Source organism: Choloepus didactylus, chromosome 22 (genome assembly GCF_015220235.1).
Source record: "Choloepus didactylus isolate mChoDid1 chromosome 22, mChoDid1.pri, whole genome shotgun sequence".
Taxonomy (NCBI): domain Eukaryota; kingdom Metazoa; phylum Chordata; class Mammalia; order Pilosa; family Megalonychidae; genus Choloepus; species Choloepus didactylus.
The window spans coordinates 28141584-28154298 of NC_051328.1; the positions used below are offsets into that span (position 1 = coordinate 28141584).

At 44.9% G+C, this 12715-nt stretch overlaps 1 protein-coding gene across 1 annotated transcript; it reads left to right on the forward strand.

Annotated features, from left to right (window-relative positions):
- Positions 1-7340: 7340 nt before the first annotated feature.
- Positions 7341-10742, forward strand: TLE7 (TLE family member 7). Its single transcript, XM_037815721.1, has 9 exons — positions 7341-7651; positions 7772-7794; positions 7998-8056; positions 8503-8715; positions 8824-9065; positions 9274-9415; positions 9537-9693; positions 10242-10315; positions 10638-10742. Exons 1-9 carry the CDS (start codon positions 7341-7343, stop codon positions 10740-10742), a joined length of 1326 nt encoding a protein of 441 aa, XP_037671649.1.
- The last annotated feature ends 1973 nt before the right edge of the window (positions 10743-12715 follow it).

The window sequence follows — 12715 nt, forward strand, 5'->3', positions numbered from 1 at the left end:
ATTGGAAATGCCCACAATAAACTTTTGGAGACAGCTCTTCTCCACAAAACCCACTTTTAAAATCAGGAGTCCTCATAGCAGCACAATGTGTCATGGAGGTTGTTGGTCTTAGAGCACATTTCCACCCAAGCCAAAGCAGGGGTGGTGGGATAGTGCAAAACACCACTTGGGTTTTACTGTCCATATACAGAGAAGGAGAAGCCTAAGGTGTGAGCTACTTCTAACTCCAAAGACACAGGGCAAAGGAGAGATTCCTTGTCTCACTATGTGGCCTTGTAGTCCTGAAGGAAAGTGGCTACCTGGGATTCCCAGTCTTGTTTGTGTTTTTCAAGGCCTCCGGTTACATGAAAATCATGGAAGTCTCAAGATAATACTTAGAAGGTAGTCCTTCATCCCTTAAAAAACAAAAACCAAAAAAAAAACAAAAAACAAAAAACATATTCTAAACATTAAAGACCATAGCCATGCTAATTGTTAGGAAGCTGAAGAACAGCAAATTCTAGAAAGTGGGGAAAAAGGGCCAAAACATGGATAGGCAGGTCACAAGAACAGGAGAACTTCCCCCTTCCACAAGTGCTACACACTCTAAGGAAGTGGTGTCTCTTCCTCTTCCCACGCCCACCTGTGTGTCTTGCAAGGCACATGTGTTATCCTCTGACCCTCAGACTCATGACTGGAACTAGTCTGCATTTAGTTTAGCATGAGATCCAAAACCACCAGATGTTTTCTGAATGTGGAACTATAATATTTAGATACTTGGTCTGGAAGCACCTCTGTTCCTTCAGACTCTTCTGTTCCAGGTCACCTGGCAGGCCACAGGTACTGGAGGAGGACAGTCACTGTTGAATAAGGCTGCCATCACCCAGAAATGCCAACTCCTCAAAAGTGCCTCTATGGACCCAGAGTTAATCAAATGTCCTACAGGGTCAAATAAATAACAAATGAATGAGGCTGCTCAGAGCAACAATAAGGAGTGGGAAAGGGATTAGTGCCGAACTCAAGGATGCATGCCCCATCTAAAGTGGGCAGCTCCGACTCAGCAACGACAAATTGTGGTTCAGTAGGAAAGCAGGCCCAGTGAGGACAAAGATTCCAAGTTTTCAAAAGAAGTCAGAATTTTTTTTTAAAATCTGAAATCTCATGATTTTTTTTCACATGTATTATTCAGGAATCCTTGAATGATTTTATCAAAAACCCATTTCCAGGTGATTTTATTTTTTGCAAAAAATCATACTTGAAGTATCTGTCAGTGGACACCAGGAAGACATAAATGAGTATAGAGGAAAGAGGGTGATCATGAATTTAATTTCTGTATCATGATCTGTCACTGGCAGAAATCCATTTATTATGTGTCACAGATGATTTTTTTTTTACCATGAAGGTAGACATAACTTAAAGATGTGAGATGCAAAGAGTATCATTCTTTTTCTCTCCCATGTAGCTGCAACTCCTTCTGAAATGTCTTTTTTAAAAATTGTGGTAAAATACACAAAACATAAAATTTACCATTTTAAAGTATACAACTCAGTGGCACTATTGTCAAAATGTTGTGCAGTCATCACCACTCTCTAGTTTTGGAACATTTTCATCACCCTCAAAGGACACTCACCTCCCTTTCCCTCCTTCTAGCCCCTGACAACCAATAATCTGCCTCCTGTCTCTATGAATTTGCCTACTCTGACATTTCATATAAACGGAATCATAAAATGTCTGGCCTTTTGGGTCTGGCTTCTTTCACTCAGCATAAAGTTTTTGAGGTTCATCCACATTATAGCATGTATCTTCATTCATTTCATATGGCTGAATAACATTCCATTGTATGGATACATCACATTTTGTTTATTCATCAATTGTTTTTATCTTGACTGTTGTGAATAGTGCTATGAACATGTGTGTGCAAGCTTTTATTTACATGCTTGTTTTCAATTCTTTTAGGTATATGCCTAGGAGTAGTATTGCTGGGTGATATAATTCCATGTTTAACTTTTTGAGGAACTGCAAAACTTTTTTGTAAAGCTACACCATTTTACATTTCAACCAGAAATATATGAAGAGTCTGATTTTCTCCACACTTGTTATTGTCTGTTGTTTTATTTCTAAATTTTTATTACAGCCAACCAGGTGGGTATGAAGTATTATCTCACTGTGGTTTTGATTTGCATTTCCTTAATGACTAGTGATGCTAAGCGTCTTTTCATGTGCTTGTTGGTGATGTAATGTCTCCCAACCCTCAGTCTTGCCTCTATCCACAATCTATCATCCTTCTAAAACACAAGTCTGATCATGTCTCCCCACTCCCTAGGATATAACACAAATTCCTGCCTGTCCCCGCAGCCTCATCTTTCGACCCCCACAACACACACCCTCTGGCTCCAGAAAATTCTCCCAGATCCTAAAATGTGCCAAAGGCTCTTCTCTTCCAAACCTTTGTACCATCTGTTCTCTCTGCCTGGAATTTCTTCTCTGCCCTCCACCTCCCTTCCCTCACGGACTCCTTCATGTCTCAGAACTCATTTAAGCCCATTACCTTTTACATCTGGGTTATGTGCCCCATCTCTTGCTCCCACCACTCCCTAGCACTGCCCCATCACTTTCCACTATGATTTGTAATTGTTGCTTCAACTGTCAGTCTCTCCCAAAAGGCTGAAATCCAGCAATGGTCAAGACAACCTCTGTAAGCTGTCTTGTATCCTTAGTGCCTAGCACAATAGAGGCTCAACAAAACTGTTAACTGTCTACTTGGGTGGAAGGGTAGTGGGTGAGCATGTGGTGGGTGAATGGGTGAGTGGTGGGTGAGCAGGTTGTGGGTGAACAGGTGAGCAGGTTGTGGGTTATCACACAGACACATCTGATTCCCATCATGGGCTCATTTGCTTTCTCTGCTTTCTCTGCTGGGAAGCTCCTCTTTGGTTCAAACAGTTTTGGTCCTACCTCTCTCCCATAATCATCCATCATTAGCTTCAGTCCAAGATCAGCCTTCATAAGCAAAGGGGACTCACCTGGAGATGAGAATTTGAAACAGCCCTTGACAACAGCTGAACGCAACTCTCCATCTTTGCCCAAACACTGGCGCCTGTAGGGTGGCCCAAAACCAATCAAAAGACTTATCCCCCAGTAGCTCTCTCACTCTGTTTCTGCTTCCTACCATGAACTTACTTGATGTATCCTCACTTTATCCCCATTTGCATACGCAACAGTTAATTGGAGATGGCATCCCAGCAAGCAGATGGCTTGGGGTGGGGTGGGAGCGGTACTGTGCTGGAGGTCAGCCTTGGCGGTGGTGGATGTGGAGACACCTGGGGCTGGCCAAGCAGGGTGCTGGGCAAGTCATTCAGGGCCAGGACACCTGACTCAGGTGCTGCTTACCAGCGACTAGGGCTTGATTATCAATTAGGCTAGAGTTCAAAAATGGCAGCATCTGCAGGATAGGGGCAGTGCCTGGGTGTGGAAGGGTGGGCCTGGGGCCGGGGTAGAAGGAACCCAGTCCTGTTTAGCCCTCAGCTTTCCACGGTTTTGCCTTCTGCCTTCGGAGGTGAGTTTTCATGCCCTGGGGTGGGGGTGGGGGTGCAGGTTGTGAGGGCTTATCTTGCTGACAGGACAGGTCCTCAATCCAGCATTTTGTGTTCAGGGTTTGGCGAGTTGCCTGGTAAAAGGGGTCACTGAATTACCAGCTCTGGGATAGAGTAGGAGGGGAATTGGTGATTTTGGCTCTACCTTCTGCTTTTTTCTAGGAAGCCTTGTTTTTTTTCCTTACAGTGAAATCTTTTTCATCCATGAAGCCCTAGTGAAATGGCTTCACTGCCTTTGGGCTTTACACAACCCTCAACTGGGGCTGGGCAACCTGTCCATCACTTTTTCTCTGTTATCATGCTGAGCTGAGAATGTCTATGCCCTAGGTTTTCCCTCTTACCAGATAAGATCTCCTTAGGTGTGTCTCCAGTTTAAGGAGGCCTGATGCATATCAGGGAGAATTTGTTAAATTATGTAAACAATTAGTTAAGAATCATGACAATCCCAAATTAAATTCAGGGGAAGATGAGAAAGACGGAGGACTGTGTGAAGTGTTTGGGTTACCTTGTGTGAGGGATGGAATGAAGAGAATCTGGGAGACCCCAGGGCTCATATTAGCGGTGCTGCCTCGTATGGCTGTGGACACTGGGTGCTGAATCTCTCCAGAGGCAGCATTCCGGTTACATCCTCTGCACCTCTCTGGAACGTATTTAAGTATATTTCTCAGGTTTGTATTTGAAACACCTTGCTTCCCTTTCTCCTTACTACATACAGGCATGTCTATGGCCATACACATATGGGTTTTGTCATCATTTATTTTTTTCAAAAATGGGATCCTCCTATATATCTCTCTCTATCCTGCTTGTCTCATTAAAAATACATTTTGGAAATTCCTTCCAGGAATCTAAGATATGCATGTTATTCAATTACAGGAATGTAGCAAAATTTGACTGTCTCCCTAGGAAAGCACATTCAGGTTGTTTCTAGGTTCACTGTTCCCTTTGCAGTGCTGAAAAAAGTATCTGAGTGCAGTTATATTTATTTTCTGGTACTTTCAATGATAGGAGATAGATTTCCAGGAGTGAAACTGCTAGAATAAATGATATGTATAATATTAAATATGAATAAGTATTGCCAGATTATTTCCCAAAAGACTATAAATAATTCACATTTCTAATGGCAATGGGAGTTTTATTCTCTCTGCAGTCCCCTCCCACACAGGAAATTGCCTCAAAACTGGGTAGGAAAAGACTCTTCTGACTCAAAGTAAGAAACTCATTATGTTAAATTTTTAAATTAACAGAAAAACTTACATGAATACATACATATTTAATGTTGAGTCTTCTTTTCCAAGAATATGGAACATGTCTTTCCATTTGCTTTTGAATCTTTCAGGAGTGTTTCCTTTCCCCATTTGTTTGCACTTTTCTTGTTCAGTTTAGGCTGGCTATTTTAATTTTTTGTATTATAAATGATGTTTTCTTTTCCTTTATTTCTTTTAACTAGATATGCCTCTGTGTGTTCTGCCTCTCCAAGTCGGAGATCTAAGCAATGATGATAATTATCCTTTCAATATAATCACTGTTGCACATTTACATCTAAAATATCTTAATGAGGTAATTAAGCTCCAGGGATCAATGACTGACTTTGGTCCCCTTGAGGCTTCTAGCATGCCCGGATGTCCCCAAACCTCCTAGACCGTTTCATGCAGGACCTCTGAGTTTCTGCGAATACCTCTGTCATATGGGCTGGACATTTCCTTTCTGCCTGACTAGTTGGATTTTGGCACAAGTGATGTGCAGTAATGATTGAAGAAGTGCTTTTTACACTGTAAAGGAATTAAGGAATTCATTTTGTTGAAGCCCAAAGAGGGGAAAGGACTCCTTGAGAGTCATAGAGAAAATGGTTGCTAGAATGTACAGCCAGAAGGAATATACATAAGCAGCCCAATCTATCTCTTTCCACAAAATGGGAGCAGTAGACCTAGAGAAGGGAAATAAGTGCCATGTCAAGCCCAGACCCCTGGATCTTGAGTGCCCAGATGTCAGAGGATGGCTCCCCAGGATGCCTAAAAGGGAGGTGTCCAGAGCCTGCATCTCTCCTGACAATGGCTTTCCTTCTTCTGCTGGGGAGTGTAGTAGTTTTCTGTGGCTGCTGTAACAAATTATCATAAACTTGGCAGCTTAAAATAACAGAAATCTATTCTCTCACCATTCTTTAGGCTAGATGTCCTAAACCAGTATCTCTGGGCTGAAGTCAGGGTGTTGGCAGGGCTGCGTTCCATTGCATCTTCCAGCTTCTAGGAGCTGCCGGCATTCCTTGGCTTGTGGCCACAACACTCCAGTCTCCAGCATCTTCAAATCTTGGTGCCTCATCTTCACAATACCTTCTCCTCTGTGTGTGTGTGTGTGTGTGTGTAATCTCCCTCTGCCTCTGTCTTGTAAGGACACTTGTGGGACTATTTAGGGCCCAGCCAGATAATCCAGATAATCTCACCATCTCAAGATCCTTACCTTAATCATATCTACAAAGACCCTCTTTCCAAATAAGGTGACATTTATGGGTTCTGGGGATTAGGACCTGACATCTCTGAGGGCCATGATTCAGCCTACCTTGGGGAGGTAGAAAAGAAGATTATTTAGAGCCAGAAAGGACAGGGTTTGAAACTCAGCTGCTTTCTGGCTGTTTGATGTTCATCCCCTCTGAGCTTCAGTTTTTTAAATATTTAAAATTGGCCCACATAGTTGTTTTGAAGATAAAACGGGATTAGCTATGCAAAGTGTTTAGATCAGGGCCAAATACAAAATGAGGACTCAAAATGTCAAGAGTAGTAGAGTCTGGCATGAAACTATCCCCTGTCTCTTCCCAAGGGTGGGTGACCTGGTTCTCCCTGGTGTCTCCTTGGTGAGAAAGGGCATATGAGAGCATCTGAGAGCCAAAGATTGAGCCTGGCTGTCAAAGCATTGGATCCAATTTGAGGATCCCCTCCCTGTCCCCAATCATTCTTTTGTGTCCAAGTCTCCTCCTATGTTTTGTTAACGTAACATTGATCTTCCCAGGGACTTACTGTTGGTGACTGTCGGGTAGGCTGTCATGGAGCCTCCCTAAAGAAAGGGATGTGATCTGCCTAACAGAGCTCTGCTATCTGTCACAGTCCACAAATAAGCACACTAGCTTCTGTTTTTGAATGTTGACCGCTGGGCTCACATAATGCTGAGTATTCTACATGTGCGATTTCATTCCATTCTCACAATTATCCCATAGGGTAGGAAATATTAATGTCACCACAAGCTCTTCCTCCTTATGCAATATTGCCCTATTCAAATGGAACATCACATAATTGCACGATTTCTTGAAGTTCCTCCAAGTTCTCTCCTCAAGGGGGTGAGAGACCTTGAGATACAAAGTTTCCTGTGGCATTATGTTTTATTTACATTTGTGAGAAGCTCTCATTTGAAATGTACCCAGCCAGATTAAAAGGTAAGTTTAATTTTATATGGCCTGAAATGAAGTCAACATGTCTAAAAGGGGGGACTAGGTAATAACTATTCTAAATGTCCTCTAAATGTCCATGTCAAACTTCCATCCTTAGCATTCCTATCATTAACATTCAGTATAAAAAGTTAGATGGCAACAAGTCGTCTGAATCCTCTCACCAAAGGAAGAGTTCTCTGACCCTCCCAAATAAACTCAAAACATGTGCATATCTGAATCTATTCTCTTTTCTGTGACAAGGAATCAGGAGGAATTGGAAAGCCAGGATCTGTTTGACAGGCCCATTTCTCAAGCCCTGTATCCATGTGGCTCAGGTACTTTGCTGATCTCAGAACATGAGTGGAGAAAAGGAAGAGGCCTCACTTACTGCATCCAGGGCTTATGGTGAGGCAGAGGAAAGGAGAGACGTGCCAGAAAGCTCTGGCATTTCCACCCAGCATGAGCAACCACTACAGTACCAACAGGAAAGTCCATATGCTATGGCCCAGCAGTCCCCAGGCACCCTGACAGAGTGTGACCGGGCTCAGCAGGAGATGAGTGCTGTGACACAGCAGCAAGGGACCCTCCAGGCCCCAGAGAGCTGTGAGCACCAGGCTACTGGCCTCTCTGTGGTGGAACTAGGGGAAGCAGCAGGGTCCAACCTAAAGTAGGTCTCCCTTGATCAAGATGGTGGGGGGTGGTGAACTGCCCTGGGGAGAGTGGGCCCCAGCACAAGCACTCTGTTTCATGTCCTATCTCCTCCCCGTCTTCTCTCCTTTTGTTTTAGCTTCCTACCAGGATCTGTGTCTAGTAAGTACAGGTCATTACCTGGCCCCTGAGGGAGGGGTGGTAGCCCAAGGCTGGGCTCCAGATAGAGGGCTAAGAATGAGAGCCTGGTGCCTGGTGTCAGAAGACTGTTCTCCCTGAATTGTGTGGCTCTCTGTTACTGCCGGACCCCCTTTCTGTCCTGCTGGCCTCTCTGTGGGTTAATGGATATTGATATTCCTCTGCAGATCAGCCTTGCTCTTCGACCTCTTCCAGTGAAGAAGTCCAGTCACTCCTCAGAGCAATTGTAAGTGTCTTTAAAAACAAAACAAAAAACAAACTCAGGATCCTTCCCTTCTTCTCTATAGGAAGAACGCAACGGCATAGAATGCATCCCCACTTGCATTCTCAATTCCATAGGTGGTAGGTGTGTTGGGATCTTTTGAACCAGGCTGCTCTCACTATCCCAGTACATGAAGTCTTTGGCTCAGTGTTACTCCTTTGGGAGATATGGCCCGTGGAACTGTCAGCCAGGCTCTGCTCTGATTGCTGACACTCTGAATTGCCTCAAAATGTGATCCTGGGGAGAAAAACCTTGGCATAACCTGGGCTAGAGCAAAAGGGTGTTCAATTGTCTGGGGGGATCCAGAAAGGGACACAATTCTGCTTGGGGGTCAAAGAGTTGCTGTTGGAAGGATGGCTAACAGTAGGCTAGGGCAATAACACTTTTACTGCCACCCACCCTTTCCCCAGCCTCCCATTCCAGTCGACGTGGTGGGCAGACAGAGGACCCCTTGTGGGGCCTGGGAGGTCGGTGCACTCCACCACGGAATGAAAGTCTATGCGGTTGCCATCAGCCGCTCAACCCACCATGTGTACACGTGTGGTTTCCGCCACATCAAGGTTTGGGATGAGAGTGCTCTGCACGCCTCTGACAAGCTCCCTCAGGCCCAGCTGGACCTTCAGGTGAGGGGTTTTCAAATGGGGCTTGGGCAGTCCAAGATACACCCTCAGTTATGAGGCTCAGAATCAGTGCTTCAAGGAGGTGACACAAGAATCCAACAACACTGACAGGACCGCCAGAACTGTGTTCTCACCTGCAAGCTGTTCTCTGATGAGCAGTGCCTGATCACAGGAGGTGTGTCCCGAACCCTGACTCTTTGGGATCTGGTACCCACACCCCGTGTCAAGGCAGAGCTGGCGTCAACAGGTTCCAGTTGCTTTTCCCTGGCAGTCTCCTCTGATGCCCATATCTGTATAGCTTGTTTCAGAGGATTTGTTGAGATTTGGGATTTGCAGAACCAAATCTTGATCAGGTATGCCTTCTTTCCCCAACCACTTGGTTATAACTGGGGGAGGGCTTGATGGTGAGGCCACTGGGATAGCATGTGTCCCTTTCTGGATGACCTCACTCTTTCCCCTCTAGGCGAGTTAGACTGAAGAATATATCTGGGTACTCTTAGGGGCTTCCTTGTCCTGAAACTTCTGGGGGTCCAAACCTCTTCTGAATTGTTTTCCTTTCAGGAAGCATCAAGTCCCCATATATGGGTCCAGATGTGTAGATATCGCAGGTGATAAGTTCTGGACAGGAGGTGAAGATACCAGCCTGTATTCCTGGGACCTGAGGACCTACCAGAGGCTGCATCAACATGATTTACAGTATGAGGTGGCTAAATGGCCACCACTGGGGTTGAGTGCAGCCCCAGGGTGGGGGTGGTGGTGTTGTGGATGGAGGAAGGGGGGCTCGGGTTTGAAGAGATGGGCATCAATGACCTCCTGCCAACCAGATCCTCAGCATTGCCCATGACCCCAGTGAGGAATGGATGTTAGTGGGCTTGAGAACTAGTGATATAATATTCCTGCACACTCATCGGGAGGAGAAGTATAAGGCCGTCATGCAGAAGAAATACATCTACCACCACAACCTCAAGTTTGCCTCCTGTGGTGAGTGGGAAGTCAGGTGACGCCACAGTTGTCTTGCTTTGAACCCAGTTGTAGAATCTGGGTCCAGCCTGACTTCATTCTCTTAATCCTTCCCTCTACAGACCCAACCTTGGGCAGACAAAGACCCAAAGTCTTCCCCACTGCACCCAGCTGAGGGCAGAGTCAAAGGCTCTTATCTCTGCATCCACTTTCTCCTCCCCAGCCAGCGTCTCTTATTCTGCTGCCTGGCTGGCTTCTGCAACTTCTTTCTCTACTCACGCCCTTCCTTTTCTGGCTCTTTCTATCACTGGACTCTTACTACACAGAACAACAGTCCAAAGGTGTAGGTCCAAAGCCTAATCTGACTGTGTTTTTGTTCATTGATGGTCACCACGGTCCTGAGTGTGTGGCAGGTTGGTGGAGGCAGATAAGGGAATGGCTTGGGTTATGTCTCTGGGGAAACTGAGGCTGAGAAAGTATTGCCTTTTCCCTAGTCCAGTCAGGGACAGAGCTGGAAGCAGAATGCAGGCTCAGTCTCTGGCCTCTCCATTCATTCTTTTCTTCACCAGGAAGCTATTTTGTGACCACAATGGATGAGATGATCTACTGCATGGCGGCACCTTCTCAGAAAAGGTTGTTTCAGGTATTAGAAAGAGATGAGGGGGGAGCACTAATCTAAACACTTGGTGCTTGTAGCCCCAGATCCTGGTTGGTTGGATCCCAAATATAGTGCTGGAAAGTACCTTTGAGATGGCATCCAAGGCCATTTTATAGATTGGGGAGATGAGGATTTAAGGTTCTGTGAACTCATTGCTCCACCTTGGGCCCTCAGCTGAACCTGACTCTGTCTCCAGACTGAGACTTAGGTCTATGCAAAACCTTGAAACAGCCCCAAAGAATCTCCCTCTTTGGCTCAAGCCTTCCTCCTGCATGTTGTCCCTCTTTTGGTCTCTCTTTCCTCCCAGGTAGAGGAGTCCTCAAAAATCCTGTGTTGTGATGTGTCTTTCGACAATCAGTATCTGATCACAGGCTCTAAGACCAGAGCTACAGTTTACCAGCTCTTGTACTGAAGATTTCATGGCATGGTTCTGCCAGTGAAAGCTCAAAGAAGGCCAGCCCCTGCACTGCCTCGCGCCTCCCTCCCCCCGGGTTGGCTGCCTTGTCCTTGCTGGTCAGTTATCTCCCTCCCACTGATTTCTGGCTTTTGGCTGGAAACTTTGTGAGATCTCGTTTTTGTAACTAATAAAATAGCAAAGCATAAATGAAAATGGCTTGGCTGTATGGCCAGTTCCTTCAAATAACAAATTACTGTGACAGATTACTTATGTACCTGTTTTAGTTTTCTGAGTTGCTCAAGCAAATACCATGTGACAGTTCAGTCTAAATAATGGGAATTTATTGGCTCATGGTTTTGAGGTTAGGAAAAAAGTCCAAATCAAGGCATCATCCAGCAATGCTTTCTCCCCAAAGACTGGTGTTCTGGGGCTGGCTGCTGGTGATCCTTGCTCCTTAGCTTGTCACATGGCAAGGCACATGGCAGCATCTCCTGGTCTCTCCTTTCTCTTCTGGGTTCCACTGATGTTCAGCTTCTGGCTGCTCCCTCTGCAGCTTCCTTTCACTCTGTCTGAATTTTATTCTACTTATAAAGGACTCCAGTAATAGGATTAAGAATGATCCTGATTGGGCTGGGCTGAAAGTTAACCGAAGTAACCTCAGTAAAAGGTCCTACTTACAATGGGTTCACACCACGGGAATGGGTTAAGTTTGAGAACATGTTTTTCTGGTGTATCTACAGCTCCAAACCACCACAACTCCCATTCTGCAAATTCCAGGATTGGGGAGGAATTTTAGACCAGACTTAGTCTTGTTTGTATGGGTCAGGGAAATTTTGGAATCTTAAGCTCAACGAAAAATGTGTGTACATGTGCAAACTTTCAGATTGAATCAGGGAGTTGGTAGACCAACAAAGGTCAACTCTGAGCCAGGTTAAAACTCCCATGAGCTGGGCAAACCGTATCCTGAGGATGGGCTCTCTCTCCCCTTTGTGTGCCTAACTTAGGTGAAACAGGAACTCCCTACTTCATGATACCTTGTTTTCTCTGATTCCTTAGAGGTCTTGGTCCTAATTCTGGCTTTGGGTGCCAGTCAAAAGCTCCCCCCTCTCTGTTTCCTTATGTTTGAGGATGTGATGTAAAATTCTGTCTGGCCTTCTCCAGGCTGCAAAAGCCTCTGCTCCTGGAAAAAAAAAGTTGCATAAGGACTCCCAGGGAGGAATGTAGACCTGGCACCGTGGGACGGAGAACATCTTCTTGACCAAAAGGGGGATGTGAAAGGAAATGAAATAAGCTTCAGTGGCAGAGAGATTCCAAAAGGAGCCGAGAGGTCACTCTGGTGGGCACTCTTATGCACACTTTAGACAACCCTTTTTAGGTTCTAAAGAATTGGGGTAGCTGGTGGTGGATACCTGAAACTATCAAACTACAACCCAGAACCCATGAATCTCGAAGACAGTTGTATAAAAATGTAGCTTATGAGGGGTGACAATGGGATTGGGAAAGCCATAAGGACCAAACACCACTTTGTCTAGTTTATGGATGGATGTGTAGAAAAGTAGGGGAAGGAAACAAACAGACAAAGGTACCCAGTGTTCTTTTTTACTTCAATTGCTCTTTTTCACTCTAATTATTATTCTTGTTATTTTTGTGTGTGTGCTAATGAAGGTGTCAGGGATTGATTTAGGTGATGAATGTACAACTATGTAATGGTACTGTAAACAATCGAAAGTACAATTTGTTTTGTATGACTGCGTGGTATGTGAATATATCTCAATAAAATGATGATAAAAAAAAAAAAAGGCAATATAAAATTTCAAGACAAAAGAAAAAAAAAAAAAAAAAAAAAAAAGTTGCATAAGGCTGGCTTTCCAGTCCTCTCCCATCCTGGCTTCCTCCTCTTTGCTTGGAATGGACATGGCTGGAACAGCTAGCTTCCCACTAAAATCTGGGCTCCATTTCTGTAGCTTAAAGATGTCATGGGGAGAAGG